Source organism: Micromesistius poutassou (assembly GCF_964030765.1).
Source record: "Micromesistius poutassou genome assembly, chromosome: 6".
NCBI classification, from domain to species: domain Eukaryota; kingdom Metazoa; phylum Chordata; class Actinopteri; order Gadiformes; family Gadidae; genus Micromesistius; species Micromesistius poutassou.
Window position 1 is genome coordinate 3,856,187 of NC_140276.1, and position 18,980 is coordinate 3,875,166.

The window sequence follows — 18,980 nt, forward strand, 5'->3', positions numbered from 1 at the left end:
AAAACTGTGCATTGTGTGGCTCAATAGCAGCGTTTAACTGAAATCAATGCGTTTGTAGCCCCTTTTTTTCCGCAGCAGTCAATACAGATATAGTCCCCGTTATATTTGATAGTCATTGTTAATTTGCTTCATCATCCAAACCTCCAAGCCTCCTCCATCTGCCACAGAGCATAATTAAACAAACCTGACGTTGTACCAAGTAAAGAGGCATTTACCTCAAGAGCCATCATGGCCGTGAGCCAATACATCACAAACAGGTGACGTTTACCTGGTCGTTTCCTAAAGTGCATTGTAGCAACCGCCATCTTTTTACAAGCTAAATTAAAACATTGAAGGGAAAAACTGGATTTTCATAAGCGGCATGTGTCAACTTTCTTATTTTACCGACAGCAGCACACTAAACGTGCTCACCGTAATACCGTTACCCATCATCACCACTCGTGACCCCACACCTTGCAAGATTTACATCAGTGCACAAGTTTAAATGGATGTGAACCCGACTTGGCTTGCAGTGACTTTTCCCTAGTGTTGTCTGAACACCCACCAAGTGTCCTTCCACTCATTCAGCCATCTGCAAATGACAAATAATTTCCCATGACACGCCACTCCAAGGCGAGAAGCAACACGAAACATTTAGCCACGTTGTGGGCTTATAAGCCAGACCCAGGAGTGCATCTCAACTACATTGAGAGAGCGAGGGAGAAAATGCAATGTCCCCCTTTATCTCCGGATTCCTCTCCTCGACTCTTGTAACTCTGAAAGCGCCACAGGAACTAATAGCCAAATGCCCAAGAGCCTCGACGGTGGCTTCCAAGTTAATTGCATTAGAAAGTCTCCGGTATGGAGTGAAGGATGTGGAGGAGGAAAAGGCAGGCTGACTCATTCATGCTGGCCTGATGGGTTCACTGTGGGTCTCGCATGCAGAGAGGACACCAGCACAAAGCTCACAGATGCCCAGTGTGGTCACAAATATTGACACACAGCCATGTTGTGTGGTTGAGAGGGGGGAAAGGGGGTCGACCCGATGACAAAGGCTGTCTGGTTCGTCCAGTCTACACTTTGTCCTACTTTGGATGGGCTTTCACAGTTGACTGGGCCCACAAATTGAGTTTATATCCTGCCATTATGAACTCAACAGTGACCCCCCCCCCCCCCCCCCCCACCCAACATACATCAATCCATTTGTGTCCTTCGACAGCTCGGTCCCCTATAGACGGTCACTACTGCAGAGAACCAAAAGAGGAAAATAAATGGTGACCAACGCTAATAAAGCGATAAGCAACAAGTGACATCTGAATCATGTTGCTTGGATATATTCATTCTTCATATTAACGATTCTAGCTCTACAGATTTCAAGAGCACATACACAGATCAGAGTTGAGAAAAACACCATTGTGCTCCTACAAGGTCACCATTAAGTTCCCTGTAGATCATATGCTTATGTTCTAAATTGCAACTAAAGAAGTGAAATACAGAACGTTTCTTTGAAACCAGGTCATTACAATGTTTAGTATAGTATCCTAGGTTTGGTCTGTTAAAATTTGACAAAAACACAATTTGTTTCACAATTTTAAGGTGCAACTTTTGACTGGTACTGATGATCTTCTTCCAGTCCGTTCTTTAGCAATACAAGCCTTCTAAGAATAGCAATAAGTGCATAGTACTGAATCTTTGAAAAGCACTCAGGGAACCAAGCGATGTCACCATAAAATGAAAAGAAAGTTCACACTGAACGCTTGTGGAAGCAAGCAATAACTATAAAAAGAGAAAATAAATATATATTTAAATCGGACGACTATAGATCTTAAGAGAGTTTGACCACCACTTGGCTCCCTGACGGAGAACAAATACAGCTGGTGCAAATGATCACACATGGATCTGACGCCGTTCTCTTCTTCAGGGTGTTATTCCCCCCAGTGAGCCAGATCAATAAGGCTATTTCCAGGGGGCAGATAGCGATCAGTGCTCCTTTAATAAACCCCCCTCATTCTAGCGCTTACCTGAATACCATTGAGTGAAGGATGAAAATATAAAAATGTATAGCACATAGGACAATGTCACTGCCAGGGAAGGAGACGAAAAAGGGGCAACGACATGGGCAAGTAAGCAGACAGCATATTCAAATAGACCTATATCTATCCGTCCGTCCATCCATCCATCCATATCTATGTCTATATGCTTTTTCACATGGGAGCATCATCTTCTTGCCTTAATGGGCCCTATGCTTTCTTACAGCAGCTGCTCTTTGGTGGATTTTCTTCAGTGGCCAGATCAGCAATACTTACACCACCATCTCAAGTGACAAAAGAATGCATGGCACGGTATGACCCAGTAGCACTGAAGTGTCTGGGCTTCAAAAATATTTAAGCTGTGCTAAAATCCCCAAACACAGTGGTGTTAGCCAGTGCATGTAACAAATTAATCTCCATCAAAATCATTTAGGAGACGCATGCATTATTTTTAGACCTGCCAAAAGCCTTTCCAACAGGCTATTTTCTTTTATGGCCCAAACAAAACATTTATGCAAGGAAATATATATAACTTCACATTGTTAAACACAAAGTGGTATTCGGTTTTTGAATTGGGTCTCGTCCATTCCAACTATACCTTCTTACCAATCACAACATGAATTACGGTCTGTATTCCATATTAGAATGCATTGCATACACAGGCTTCCACAAATGATTGTTTCAGGCAGTTTATCTGCCATCTAAAACAGCTGGTATGCCACAGCTGGGTAGAAAAATGTTTTCAGATTTCAGGAGAGGGTTTTGCCCAGCTCAATGGCCAAATTATCAGTCCGAGCACGCTCCACTGAGCAGCATGGCATAACGGACAGCCAGTCCAAGGCACTGGCTTCCAGTAGGGGCTGAATAGGTGCCCACAGATGACATACTGAAAGTACAGTTCGATAACTGGCATTGAGTGCACGTCTAGTGCTTTCCTGACACTTCTTCTCCCCAACACATCACCCTAGACCCAGATGTCGCTTCTGGGTCTGGAGACCATGTTCAGATGCTCGCATCATGGCCCGCCAAAAGCCTTGTTCCCGATACACAGTGCACTACAGGCATGTCAGAAGACAACATGAGAACCCGGTCCGACAATGAACAACCGGGCAAAAGTTGGGGGAATTCGACAAAAAGAGCTGCTGATGCAAGGGCAATGGGGAATTCACTGGACGTGATTTAATGGCAGATTCCTGATTCCCAACTAGTGGAAGGTATACAATTAAATGTAGCATGGAATACACGCCTATTGAGTCGCACTAGACGGGTGGGTGTACCCATTCAACTACACCGGAAATAATCGGAAATCTGCACAATGTCTTTACGCCTCCCTTAATGCAGTAATGGTCACAAATATAGACGTGGAAAAATGCAACCACTATAAAATTGCACTTCAATATGTCTGGCAATAAGCATTTCACCGTTTAAAAAAAGAATTAGCATTTCAAAAGGGATTTACTAATCCAGCAATGTACGACAAACAAGTAAACCACCCATCACTATGCGCAACTAAAAACCAAGATGTTGAAAGGCACACACACACAATAAGTATCCCAGGAAGAAGGGCTCATTCAGCACGCATCTATATACAGGCTCTTAAAGATTCATCAAGACAAAAAGCAGAAGCAAAATGAAGTTCTCAACCACTTGAAAGGGTTACCCCCTTCAATTAACCTGCGTCTTTCTTTTCTTTCTACATATAGGGAGAAACATAAAATTCCAAGACTGTAGAGGGGTTGTGGGATTAACCAGGACTTAAATAATATTATTACTGATGCACAAGAGCAAGATGCCTGTGGGCGAACACGCATCGAGCTAAGAGAGGGGGCACACGCATCCTAGAGGGGAACCTAGTTAAGATGGGCTCCTGCTGACGTGTAGGGTAGTCTTAGTGCAAAGCTTCGTATTAAACACTTCCCCCTGTCCCTTCACAGCAAAGCACATGACATCTAGAGTTAATTTACAGACCTTTGAAGTGTTCTTATTTAAGACAGTTCCTACCGGGGCGAACAGCATGTACATAGTGCATTATTTAACACCTCCATATCACAGCAGACGTTCTGCATGGGCCGGGAAACCAACCAATCGCTCTTCTCTTCTACTTGCCTTGCTTGCGGACATCCTCTACAGCCGCCGTCAGCTCCTCCTTTAGGAACTGGCTTTCCTTAGCGATTTTCTCTCCCTTCTCCAGGAAATTGAGGGTAGCCGTCTCCACCGAGGCTGCCAGCACATGGGCCTTCTTGGAGCGTCCCTTCTTCTTGTTGGAGGGACCTTTGTTGCTGGAGTTGACCAGAGTGGTCACCTGCGGCCGGCGAGAAAAGCAGATACAAACACTTGAGGAAAACGGACTAATGTCAAATGAATATTGACTAGTGGGAAACCTGTTGGTTCGTTCAGTATTACCTGCAGCTGAAGCAAGTTCTGTGCAAACATCAAGTTGCGTGACTTACAGGCCATCCTATTTTTATATAACCCTGCCTCCGCATGTATACAGACTTATTGGGTGAAACACAAAGGAGCAGAGCCTTTATTAATGTGATAATGGGCTGTACCAAGACAATTGTCTTGATTTGTTAACCCTCATTGATGATTTAATTACTTTTTCAATTTGTGGGGGGGGTTTATTGTGACCAAGTTCAAATGCACTGTTTAACACAGCAATTTGTTTGCCAGTTGGGATTTACTGCTAGTTCACAGGCCAGCGGTCCCATTTATACATTGTTGTGATAATAACAGTGTTGTCCATGGCGTTTGTTTTATGTGGTGAGTAGTGTTGTTTATTGATGCCAAGCAGGAAAGTGGAATTTGTCAAGATCAAGATCAAGATGTTGGCCCAAATATTGATATATTTGGGCCAACATATATATCATCATATATATTATATGAGAAAGAAAATCAGTGTATCTCAATATAGGTTTGCTTACTCATCTCATGGTATTGATATGAGTATGATATGAATATGATATGAGTTAGCAGTTAAAGATGATAAAAAAAAGCATTATACGTGATGTAAAACAGAATCATGCTGCTGGACAATTATGTTTACCTGGGTCACAAGCGGCTCCAACAGCCTCTCCACGGCCAGAGTACGGATCTCTAGGCTCTTTGGGTCCCATTTAAATTTGATGTTGGCAGTGTCGATGGTAGACATTTTCTCACAGATGCTGGAATTGATAGAAAACAAATGCAAGCCGTTAAGACATGATACAACAGGTGATTGTTGCCTTATGTTCAGAAACAAGAGCATGGATCGGACAGAAGCCAACACAAATGTATTGGTTCCAAACAACAAAGAAGCATAACTGTCACAATAAACAGGATTGCTGCGCTGGGGTCAAAAATGTTCCTTCCCAACTAGCCGGTTGACAGAAGAAAGAAAAAAACTCACCACTTCCAAATCGGGGTATTTTAAGCATTAACCTACTCTGTGAAGGGTCAGAGATTATAATCGTTCCTAGTATCTGATTGATTGAATGACTGCTAAAAGTGGACCGTGCTTGACCACGGCCCATGCTCGATTGTCCATTTCACGCAATGACTGCAGCTATCGATTAGCGATAAAGATTGATAAGACAGGATGATCAGCAGTCCTTGAGGTTCGGGCATATTTAGCTGTCGGCTGAGTTGTAAACAACGGTGTTGCTAGTGAATACCATACCCATTCCGTCTAGTCAATACACATTCAAGTTTAATGCAAGAATAATATCTGAATGCTGCCCTCAACTTTCCGTACACTGCCTATATACAAACTTATTCCGTTTTTCGATATGTTGAAGAAATACATTTCTTCAACTAAAGTTTGATTGGAAGATATCGAGATGGAATTTACAATTGTCATTCTCAAAAGGAAAACATGAGAGCAGAAACACACAGCCCAGTTTAAAAATGGGTAAAGAGGGTGTGCCAACTGTTGCGTCGGGCAGAAACCACCAGCCCCGAGCTTTATACTTACACAGCCATAACCTAACATTTAGGACTTCCAACCACGTCTTAATATAGTCCAGCTCAAACTAACTGGAAGCTTTTAACTGGGTCTATTAAAGCTGAATGTGCAACGTAAACGGACAGACGTTCATAATCCCCTCGTTTTTTTTTTCCACATTACATGTATAATTAAATGTCGCGGTGCATCAATTCAAGTTTGACCTGATAGTGCAGATTACTATTATTATCATCATCAGATGAGCTGTATGTGTTAATCTAGAGACATAATCCAGACCCAGAGGGGCTGGGGCTCTTCCACAACACCTGAGCTAGAGAAACGTTACTGGGCGAGCAGTGGGTGGCTGAAGCCTAAACCATCCCAACTTTTACCAACTTGACCCAAGTCAAACAGGAGACAACCGACAGTTCCCACGGCGACATAACCAGCTCCATGAGGGCTAATGTACACCATAAACGGTAATCATGTTAAAAGAGAAACGTGGGGTTGATCCATATTGGTTAGGAGTCGCTTCACGGCTAGCTGTTGTAGCATCCAGGTGCTAACACGGCTAACGACAGCGCCGGACAACGGGACAGCTTCCTCTTTTATGTAACGGGATTAAGTCTACAACGGACACCGTTCGCCACACACAATGGTGATTAGAGCAACTAGACGAAATACAAACTGCGTAGTTTACCACAGCAGAGACAACTTGGGAAAAACTCACCCCAAACAACCCACTGGAGGACGAGTTTAAAAGTTCAAAATGGTGGAGTGGGAATGCGAGAATTCCTCCCTGGCCTCAAAACTTTTCCTCCCTTCTTTATTCCCCTGCTGCTTCACTCCGCGTCCCCGCTTCTCGTTTTTACAAGAAGTAACCGAGTTTAAAAGTAGCCAAAAAACAAACAGCACACACTTTTTTCGGTCGAGTCAAATCCTCTAAAGAGTTTCGGTCAATTCAGTTTCGATGTCCCAACTCAACAATGGACGAGAAGAGGTGGAGTGGGTGGGGGCGATGAGCAGTTTCCTGGATTGAGAGCCAAGCCAGTAACATGGGAAATTGTAGGTGTTTTGGGCGTGGTGCTCCCACAGTGCGATACAACAAGTCGTGCCCAAATAAGGGCTATTTGTTTATTCCTCATTGGTAGGGGGTTTAAGCCGATTTGTAGACTGTGTGATTCAATTACCGTTGAAAGATACAAATGGCTGTATGATCTGTGGAAGAGATAGGCCTACAAGGTTACATTACCAGATTAGGCCATAAACCTAGGCTATAGCACACTTACCCAAAGTGTTCCTTCACTGATATTTACATTCGTCCCTTTGTCAAAATATAAATTAGGTAATTGTGAGCTATTAATCTAAAAGGGAATCTCATTTATTCAGCTTTGATGGAAAATGCTTCTCTACCACTGAAGGCAATGTTAACTTAAACCACCGTTTAGATTTATCTTCTGGTTTAATTGATAAAATAGCTCAAAATGAAGAAACGTGTTAAACAATAAACAGGCCATAAAAACGACAGGTTTCCTTGTGTAGGTTCCTCCAGTAGTCAGGAGTGTGTTCTGTATGTCATGTTGGCTATAATAATGGAACCACATTTGTTGCTGCCATCAGTACATGGGTCACCTGTTTAAAAGGTCAGGGCAGGCAATATGAACCACTTAATCAATATGCTGTAATCACACTTTTGTTCAATAATTTGTTGCAGCTGTGTGAGCAATGAATATAAATGGGAAATGTGATGAACATGCCCTAGAGCAAATGGTTTTTGTGTGAGGCTAACGATGGGAGAGTCATAAACGTTTAAACGAGGGCAGTCATGCAAAAGTTTGAATACAGATGTAAACACACAGACAGACATACACACACTCACATGTATCTACATACATACATAGGCCTAATATTCATGAGACAAAAAAATTGCTTTGATTATCTTTTTGTTTAGTTGCAAATACATCATCTTTTTTTCTACAGCATGGACATTCAGACACTTTTCCTTCATCTCCATGCAACGTGATTTGAACAGTTACTGGTGGTTGCGTGATTTTTCAGAGGCAGAACCTTTTGCATATTCCCATCATTATGTTTGCTCAATAAACCTGTCCGTTGGCAAATGATCAGTCTATTCACAGCTCTAATAAATAGTGAAATGTGACAAAGCATTACAGGCAGAGCAGTTGTAATACCAATTACATTGCATACACAATGGGAATCACAGAGAGAGCTGTGGCACACATCAGAAAGCAGAGATGTGTGGACAGCGGAGATGATTCGTTTTAATACAATGATGGTGGATGTAGCGCACAGGGTGGACGTGGGTGTGACTGAAACTCCAGAACCTTTCGAACAAAACCATTTTCTAATCACCAGCCAGGTTCTAAAGATGCATAGACCCGCAAATAGGCTAATGTTGGCCATCGGCCTAGCTGGGTTGTGACCCCATACATTCTATAAGAGAACAGTAAACACATTGACTCATCCTGTTTAGCTCAATTGGTAGAGCAATGCAATAACACTGCCAAGGTTAGGGGTTTGAATCCCTGTTTTGCTCAACTCGCATAGCAAGGCATTATCACTGCCAAGGTTAGGGGTTTGAATCCCTGTCTAGCTCAACTGGTAGAGCTAGGCAATAACACTGACAGGGTTAGGGGTTTGAATCCCTGTCTAGCTCAACTGGTAGAGCAAGGCAATAATACTGCCAAGGTTAGGGGTTTGTATCCCTGTCTGGGGCATCTGGTATAGCAAGGCAATATCACATCAGCGGTCCCGATGGGGCCAACAATGATAGGAATGTATGCGCTGGTGGTATTTGTGGATGCTGGTGATAAAAGGGTCCACCAAATGGTATAAGTGAAGGCATAGTTCTGGAGGCAATGGAACACAAACATGTAACAATAAATCGAAACGTATTCAGTCTCAAATTTAATTCTGAAAGGGAATAATTGCATAAGAACTTGGCTCTGAGATTCCTGCCTGGCCACTATTCTTGCTCCTTAGTCATTTGGGCAAATAGTTACTCAAATCAGCTTAATGCCTACTTAAGATAAGATAAGATGTGCTTCTTAATCCCAGAAGGGAAATAAGTAAAGGAAAATAAGGAAAGGATTATGCAAGTTTAAAAATATATTTTGCATAGCCTATCGGCTATATTAGTCCTCAACCTTGTTTGTGATGTTAATTTTAGAGTCAAAATGGGTTGTGTGTTATCAATGCTTTGTCGTAGAGTGACTCTTCCGAAAGACAGCTTGTGGAGAGGACATGTTCAGGTGTCCTTGAGCGCCATCACTTGTACCTGTTGGACCTGCAAATGATAGGAGGACAGCGTGCCATAAATAATTCCTTTTCATAATGAGGAAATGCACATGTTTATCACACACTGAATGTATAATTGAGCACATGTAAATTGGCTGTGGTTGGGGAATCGCAGCGAATCACGTCAATGAAAAGCCATTGGCGGTGTTCCAGCTTCCTCTTTGTAATCACAAGGTTACATTAATCAAAGCTTCTTTTATAAAAAAGAAACACAAAAACATTGACCTTTAAATTCAATAAACAATTTATTCAGAGTACACAAATCTTTTAGTTTTTTAATTTTGAAAGCTATTATTAGAAATTGAAACAAAGGGCAATACACATTTGCGGTTTATAACATGTATAGTTTTTTTTAGAACTGAGGTGTTCATATGTTCACTATACACTCTTATATACAATGCGGTGCTGAATATGGAGTGACAGTGACTTTATAGGAATACAATCAGGGACTTTATGGTGAAATGACTCAATAGTAAAGTAACAGTAAAAACAGAATACTGCAGTCTCACCATTCTTTCTCCAGGGCAATAAGAGACACTGCAGTCCCAATGAAAACAAACACACACACACACACACACACACACACACACACACACACACACACACACACACACACACACACACACACACACAACCACACACACACAACCACCCATGTCTACAGTGCTGTGTTATACCACATCTAATAGGGCTTCATCTACATTCTATTGGCTATTTTTCTTTTACCTGTTAGCCCACCATGCCACCATTCCACAGCGGTGTACATAACAGAAATCTGAATGCCGACCCTGGTTATTAACCTCAAGTGCAACCGTTCTCTCCTCATTATGGTTCAACATGAAAAACAATGGCATAGGAGAGAATATAATAGAGCAGAAGGATAGATTATGATAGGATAGAATAGAAAATAATGGAGCACAATAGAGAGAGCAGAATACAATCCAATACAATATAACATATTATAATAATACTACATAATGTAAGAGTTAAATGGGGTTTGTTAAAGTAAGGAACTAGGAAACAGTGACAGTTCCTGTTTTTCCCTTTGTGTTCAGAATCCTTCTTTGTTCTCAGCTATTTAGAAACATCACACATGTATAGGGCTCAACACATTTCAACTCAAATTCATAATATCTATTTATTTATAAACAGCGGTTGAATCACATGTGGAAGGGTAACAAAGGTGTTGGTGGCTTAACGTCATTCTTAACAGAAGGAACAGAAGCTACCACTGATCTAATGTACAAATTGTAAGACGCAGGGAGGAGAGTTGACACAGGCTGATGTCACTTTTCTTAACCATCACCGTCATGGCCTTAGTATGCTTTATGATTGGACCACCGACTAGCCCATCTAGTTTCTCTCTAGACTCCAGGACTGCGGCTGGACACCACTTGTTAACAAGTCTGCTGAGCTCCACCTACTGGCTTGAAGGGCAGGATGTGAGTGCATTTACACGATCTCATGTTGTGCAGCCCTTATCTGTGTTACACATGCAGGAATGAACACAAGAAGGGGGGCTTTGTGAGTATCTGTGAGAGAGAAGTAGAGAAGAAGTAGAGAAGTAGAGAGAACAGTTACACACAGACCCTGTGAGTCATCTTTGAGTCAGTATTTCAGCAGAATTTCACTTGAGTCTCTGCTGAATAGGATGGATGACTGGATGACATTTTTTTTTACTAAATACAGACTATTTCTATTAGCCAGCAATGCATTTATCTAATTTCAGACAATATCTGCTCTACATGTTTTAAGACGGACATACATAAGCATGCATTGCACACAATAATAGTAATTGTTAAGAGCAAGGACTGACTGACTGGCTGTCATTTCCAAGCAACTAAACATTCAAAGTGTGCGCTCACTCCCTATTCCTCTTTCCTCAATCTTCTCCAGGGAACTGATGCCCCAATTTCTTCCTCGCTATGAAAATGTTGACGATTGCGTAGAAACCCTTCAATATGATTTAGTCATGTGTGGTTTTAGTGCCTTCCATATTTCTTTGGGCATTTCATTATCTAATTTTTAGACCTTTATTGTTATTCGTTTGTGAGAATAAAAATATATAACTTAATGTATTTTAAACTTGTAATGCATGTACGCCCCACCATTGTTGTAATCACCCAATATCTAAGAGACCACAATCTTTAGCAAGTTCTTAAATCCCTCTTTACATATGGTTGCATTTCACTTTCAGTGTTTTCAGAAATGCTATCATAAGAAAGCTCAGAATTGAGCATATTTCAGTGAGCATTAATGATATTGCAAGGACAATTAGTGTGGAAATAAATGCTGAAAAACATTCTGAAGGTTACTTTTACTAATTAAGGCCATTGATAGCACCCCTAGTAAAGGGTTCACATTTACAATTCACCAAGAAAGCCTTGACAAAAATAAGGGAATGGGTGATTTTATGCATACAGTTTGTGTGTTGGATGCCAAGCCCTTCAAAAAGATTAAATCAGTCAGGATAACATGTTGTGGCTAAACCATTTAGTAAAAGCATGTTATCAAACTGTATATTATGAGAGGGGAAATCAGTATTGTGACTAAGTAATGCTGACACCCAGGTGTCCAGAAGTTGAAGTGCGGCAAAATATTATTATGCTGTATATTTTCTTTTTTTTTGTGTAATTGAGGTTGAAAGCTCTCTGAACCTCCATTACACCTAAATAAGTAATGTCCAAACTGTGCTGCTATAACAGTTTACCACAGTCAAAAGCTTTCTTGATGTGGCTTACTGTGACCGTTTTGGAAAATAGCCACAGTTTCCAACATGTGCAGTGTGGACTGCTTCTCTAGAACCAAAGATAATAGAGGAGGATGTGAAGAAAAGGAGTGGGCTAATTTCCAGAACAATTTTCAACCACTGATAGGCAGCCTGGATAAATAGTGAGAATGATCTGACCATTCTTGTGGGAAATTGGAAATTGAAAACTGCATGTGATAGACAAGACACGGAAATGACCTTTCAATATTAATGACGCTGTGATGTCATCAGTCAGTGATTAGGTCTGTGTAATCCATGGGAGAGATGCGTACAATTGTGGTAAGCTCCTCCCATTACTTTTTTCAACAAATGTTGAAATCTTCTGTTAGTTTCATTAACTGAAAGGAACTGAAAATGGTCTCTGGTCTCTGGGAATTTTGGCAAACACAACACAACATCTGTGAGTATTATGGTCAGAGCCCTGACATTTCTTAAAGTGACTTTGAAACAACAAAGGTTATTACTAAAATGTGGCCGATATTCTTTATTGATGTTTCACCAATTCCTCTCTGCACTACTCTATTTTGTACCTCATTTTGTTTCTACCTTTCATATACAGATACAGAAAACTGTATCTAAATAAAAGCCAGTGGCATTTATTCATGCTGAGCGGAAATGCCATTGAATGCATTGTTAGCAGGAGAGGGCCCAGTGGGAGTCTGAGCCTAAGCTCGGTGTTAATGTCAGGCTCTACCATTTGATCAAGACTGGACAATGTGTGCCTTCAACTATGTTTGTATGCTATGCTTTCAATAATCGCAATGCCATTTGTAAACATTGTTTGCTTAATGTATACTTATTTCGCCTTTGAGTGTACCTGTTAATTTGATTGTAAAACCCAATAACAGTTTACAAATAAAAAAGACAGGACAATGTTATTTGGCTTTTATTTCTAATGAAATGCCAGTGCCATCTTCTTTAAATGATATGAAGGTCATACAATATACCACCCCCACATACCAACCCCCACAAATAAAAAAATAATACACTGTTAGAAAATGTTATAGAATTCGTCAGACCAACTTCAGCAACGTGTGCTTGAGTCACTTTCTATTGCATACAACAGCAGAAGTATGGCAATTCATCCTCCCACACACACTGCTAACAGTAAGGCAAATGATGTCTTGTTATGCAGGACAAGGGCTTTTCACTGATTCTCCTCCCGAGCACAAGTAACACACCCAAACCCCTTCCTCCTTTTATACATTTGTCTGTCTGTCTACTAGTTTCCTGAATAATCCACACACTAAATTATTTGCATGTATTAAATTTAAAAAAAGAAGTTCCATCGCCAGAAGGGTTTTTGGGACGAGGAATAAAAAAAAAAACACCCCCAAATAGAAGCTGTAAAGGAGAAGGTAAAGTTTTTCCTCAGTGAAGCCAACCATTTCTGTATCTTTGATACAGTGCAACGCACAGGTCATTGAGAGCATAAAACTCAACACATCAAAGAGAGCGCAGTGAGGAGAAGCAATGCTCCATTGGGCTGACATTGATTCTTTCCGAAGTAGGAACTCCTGGTAAAAAGGAAAGTCACCAGTATCGTGCTCATGGTTTAATATTGGTTTCCATCTTGAGAGCTTGTCAGCTCTTTCACCTGATCCGCTTTCAGAAAATAATCGGAAAAGAGATTGAGGCACCGTGTAGATGTCCAGCATCACCCGATAGTGGTAAAAGCATCTCTGCTCTTGGAGGATTGCATGAAAACATTGAGCCGTCATTCGTGGCAGTTGACAGACACACAAAATAGACTATCCACATCTGTGGTTATGGGTTGATTGTGTCTTTTTTGCAGTTTCATGCAGGCAGAAATGCACAGCATCATTTTCCATACCACAGAGGATGTGAGTATATAACGGAAATCCCAGTCAAAGTGAAATTATCTATTAAATACAGCAAACGCAATGTGAAGTCTTCTGTAAATGTCTATTAGCGTAAATAACAAAACATCATATTTGAAGGGGTGATTTTAGCAGCAGTGCTAAAATATAGCCTGCAAAACAACTGAGCCTATGGCTGCGGTGGGGCTGGCTGTTGGAAGATCAGTTTGGTAACAGCTTCCAGGAGTGACATGAAATGGTGAATATTGTGAGATTAGACCGCATTAAGTGCCCTCCATCGCCTTAGTCTACGGGTGTAGAGAGCCGTGCGGCATCTGCCAAAAGAACCTCTCCTCAATCATCGGGATGAATCCACTTAAAAAGTGCTGTCAATAGAGATTTATGGATTTGATATAAAACTGTCAAAGTGCGAATCACCTGGGATTCACTAATGTCTATCATCGAGATTACGTGGTCATGTGTTTCAATCCCATGCATTTTTTACCTTCTATCTTCTTCCCTGGCTCCCCAGTCTTGGGAACCATCCAAGAATCCTAGGGGAAGAAAATCTAAATTTCCACATTCTAGGCAGAGCAGGATGAAGGAGAATGCTGGATGTAAACCAATCTTAGACATCTCAGAACACTGTTGGCTCTCCTCTGACAGGGGAATCTGAAGACTGTGAATGTGATTGGACAAATATAGCGCAGCGCTGCAGTCATGGTTCTCCTGCTTATAGCACCAACACTTGTTTACATAAACCAGCCAACTCCCTCGGCCAATGGCTGAATGAATCCCATGAGAAAATATTTAACCTATATACTGATCAAATCAACCACAAGTGTCTGTTCGGTTCTTTTCACATCTCATGACATTTAGTTTGATGACATTTTACATAAGAAACGTCGAAATGTCACAATGTTTAAGCATGTTGACAGTCCTGATATGAGGAGGCGTATGTAGGCCTGTCCCTGGTTGTGGGGGGATGAGTAAGTGGCTCTGACGCAGATGGACATTACCAAGGAACACAGGGGAAGATGAGCAAAACAAAAATATTCATCACATCGGCTCGGTTTGAAATGATTACTTGTTTAAGGAATAAGAAGAAATCCAAAAAACAAACCACAGTCCTCCACGAGACAAGTGCACTAGATATTGGTATGGCATTGCGGCAACATTACTTTGGAAAGTTTGCAAATTCGAAGCTCACATATAATTGAGGTGAGTATTTCAGCAGGAATGCCAAACAACGTCGTCGACAGCTGCACGGTGGCATAATCAGTTCAATAATGAGGTGTGATGCAAATGACATTCTTTCATTTAGTCCTTTTCGATTTGAAAGTCATTTAATAACATTAAGAATTGCTCAAATTGCCTCCAATGAAAGACAGAGCTGCCTGTCCGGGAAGAATGGATTCAACCCTGTCGGGGTGCATTCACTATGTGCCTATGTTCAGAGTACACGACACTACATGGTGGCGGGAAAATAATCACAGGGCTGAGCTGGCTGAACCGTTGACATTTCCTTATGAAACCGACAAAAGAGCGAACAATGCCTCTACAATGATGTCAGACAGCACAATTCCATCCATGAAAGACCTGTGTGTTCCCTCTGACAAACCATAATTTCCCTTAAAATCAATGTAAAAAAAAAAAACAAGTCACGTCTGATTAAAATGATCTTCGCGGGCAATCGATGTAATAACTCCTTGTTTCATGCTTTAAGACACGTTCAATTTATCCATTGGCTGAGAGGCAAGTTACTTTCGCTGGTGTTGTAACACAAATCCACAGGGGTCGGCTGTGTGCAGTATTAACAGGAGTATTGCATGGCTAGAGAGTGAGAAGGAGTCAGAGCGGAGGACGGTTGGAGGCGGTGATGGTGAGGTTGCCCGAGTCCAAACAATGCAAGAACTTTGACTGCAGAGAGAAAATGCTTTGACATAAGCAAACCCAACCCCCGACCCCAATCCGCCGTTCAATCTCTCATCTGTGAACTCAGCACAGGACCTCCGGATGGGACACACGTTGAACCACGGCTTTGGCCGCAGTTCATGTTCACCCTGAAGCGGAGACAGGGAGTGTCTTGAACCCCGGTCCTTTGATTGCGATGCCTCGTCTCTCTCTGATTGTGTTGTGTATTTACCAGATCAGGAACCCTCACGAGGCATGGCAGGGACTGGTTGAATAGAGTTTCTGTCTTGTGTATGTAATTCATAACACCATAAATATCACAGAAAATCCATCGGGGGAAAATCCTTAGGGCAATATATTGAATAAAAATTTTAAAAAACAAGGTATTATTTTGACTAACAGCACTTGGTTTGTTACAGTGTGGTGCTGATGACTATTAATGCAGCATGTTTAGTCACTTAAAATGTAATACATCTCACGTGGCCATACTTGGTGTGATACATAAGAGGCTAGGCAGGATTCAAATTGGGGCTTAGAGCACTTTGTGATCTGTTGCACCACAGAACCGTTTTTGTTAGGCTGTAATAGATGGAAACCAAAGCACCGAATGGAGCTGTCATTAGACGCACTGCAATGCAGTCAGACGGAGCCATGAGGTAAGCTTCAATTGATTATTCATTTACGTTGTCGGACATTTTACACTTAGGGCTTTTAGCTGGTTGCTATTGTGCAGCAAATCTTATGGTGCATGGTATAAGGGATTTAATTAGTCGCCTTGCTCATGGGAGTAATGACAGCAGTAGCTGAGCTGTGTTGCTATAGGCTACTTTTATGGGAAATTCTTGGGACGTGGACTAGTATAACAGCATAAAAGATTGAAGTAATAAATATAAAGCAATGCTCACTGACTAAACAACAAAATCAGCCCTCTCTCTCTGTCTCTCTGCATGCTTATATTTAGGACAATTACAAGTACCGAAAAACCTGGCATGGTTTAAAAGAAACAGAGGGAGAGAGAGAGTGTGTGTGTGTGTGTGTGTGCATGTGTGCGTGTGTGCGTGTGCGTATGCATATGCGTGTGCACGTGTTGGTGTGGGTGTCTGTGTGTGTGTGCCTTTGCTTTTAGTTTTTTGCCTGCAAATGGGTAATTTGAAATTAACATAAGTCCAACCTCTCAACAATTACAACAAATTTCAGAGCCTAAGAAAGCAATTCTTACACATCAAAAGGAACATTGCTGCTATTCTGAAGCACTGACTATTGTGCTGCCGCAGTAATGAATGTGTGCCCAGTGGTCCATTTGCAAGGTGGCTGCAAATTCTACTGTGTGTGCTCGAACCTGCAGGTGGTAATGCATAGGCAATGAGCTGCATGCATTCTGCAGGTCAGGCCGAGGTAACACAGGACATAGCTATAGTGTCAGACATGCTGTCTGGGATAGCATATTTTTCTGTGGTTAATAAATGTATGAAGCGTGCATCGAAAAAATACATTTCAAAACCACTGTGTCAAAGAAAATCCAAAATCTTCCTAAACGCAGAAATAAAATCCTGCTTCTCCTTTATTTTGTATATTCCCTGCTCTGTTATGTATTATATTTTTCCATCTAGAGCAGTTGAGTCCGATTAGGATGTGCTGTAGATGCAACTTTGGCTCATTTTCTCCTTCATTAGCTGTTGATGGCAACGGGGTGAATTATCTGGCGTTTGTTTGTGGGAAGCGCTGGCTCGATCGGTTTCCTCATTGGATAAATGAAAAATAAACGAAAATGGTTGTTTCAAAAACGTCAAAGCGAGATGAAAAACAGGACAGTGGGTTCTTAGAGGGTCTCTGGTCAACCGCTCAGCATGCTAAACGATTCCGGCTGGTTTCTGTTTTTCAGAGAAACAAGTAACCGACAATAAAACAATAAAAAAAAATTCAAACATATTCCTCTTTCTTATTTTATTAAAATATGGTTTGCATAGACACTGTTCTGGTGCTAAGCTAAGCTTTTCATCATAATGCTTCACTGACTTTGATAAATATCATATCGTATGAAACGACCCATGCGATGCCACACAAGATAACCCTGCTACACACACACACACACACACACACACACACACACACACACACACACACACACACACACACACACACACACACACACACACACACTGCTATGTTGAAATAGAGTATGGGTGGGAAGGAAAAAGTGATAGAGGCATTAAATCATTGCATTCAACAGCACCGCCCAGCACATCATAGCAATGGAAATTAAATTCCAAGGTTCCACAGATAGGCTTGCACTTGGACCGCACTGTCTGCCCAAGACCAGTCAAGTGACCTAGCCTATGATGACCACACATACACACACCCTGCTCTGGCTCCCCATAATTCAAATCTATTCAACTCTAACCTTAGGTCCAGGTAACAAAACCTTCGCAGTTGGCCCCCCTCCTCGTCCTTCTCCAATATATCAGCTTAGCAATTAGCACAATGAAATACAGCTGCATTCAGTGTTTGGCAAAGATCCTTGAGCACCTCTAACCCCCCTACCCCCCCGCCCCCAGCCTGGCACGTCCCTGTTCGCATTACAGCCAGCCAAGCCTCAGCACTCCCCTGTGCTTGACTCACTGCTACTGTATGCTATCATTTTATAGTGTGTGATCAGTATCTGAGAGGAGTGTTTCTCTGGAAGCACTGCCACTAGTTGTAAATTAAATGAAATTCTATTCTTGAAATTCTAAATTCTTCTATTTTTCTATTTCTTCACATGCCTCTCCATGAGACCGGGAGCCATTACTCATAGTCAGCCATGTCGCATTGTGGCTAGGGGCTATTAGCTAATGGCAAGTGGCTAGTGGCTGGTTGCTGGCAGCTTGGTGCTAGGGGTGAGAACTAGTGGCTAGGACTAGTGGCTAGGGTACACACTGTACCACATGCGAAATCCAGAACCCAGCTAGTACCACACAATACAACACATGCACACTGTATATCCCACCACAGACAGACAGACAGACAGATAGACAGACAGACAGACAGATAGAGTTTACCTATCTATCTATCTATCTATCTATCTATCTATCTATCTATCTATCTAGATAGATAGATAGATAGATAGATAGATAGATAGATAGATAGATAGATAGATAGATAGATAGATCATTTGCTTGATTTATTGATTGAGTGATGGAAAGACAAACAAACCAAATTATAATATATATCTAGTCAGCATGTACCAA

General features: G+C 41.5%; 1 protein-coding gene across 1 annotated transcript in view; it reads right to left on the minus strand.

Moving 5' to 3' along the window:
* Positions 1-6,944, minus strand: part of ctnna1 (catenin (cadherin-associated protein), alpha 1) — an 81,403-nt gene extending 74,459 nt beyond the window's left edge. Inside the window, exons 1-3 of the mRNA XM_084469892.1 lie at positions 6,662-6,944; positions 5,056-5,173; positions 4,116-4,311 (exon numbers count right to left, since the gene is read on the minus strand). Coding sequence (XP_084326018.1) covers positions 4,116-4,311; positions 5,056-5,160 — 301 coding nt within the window. The 5' untranslated portion in view covers positions 5,161-5,173; positions 6,662-6,944. The remainder of the gene's footprint in view (positions 1-4,115; positions 4,312-5,055; positions 5,174-6,661) is intronic.
* Between the last annotated feature and the right edge of the window lie 12,036 nt (positions 6,945-18,980).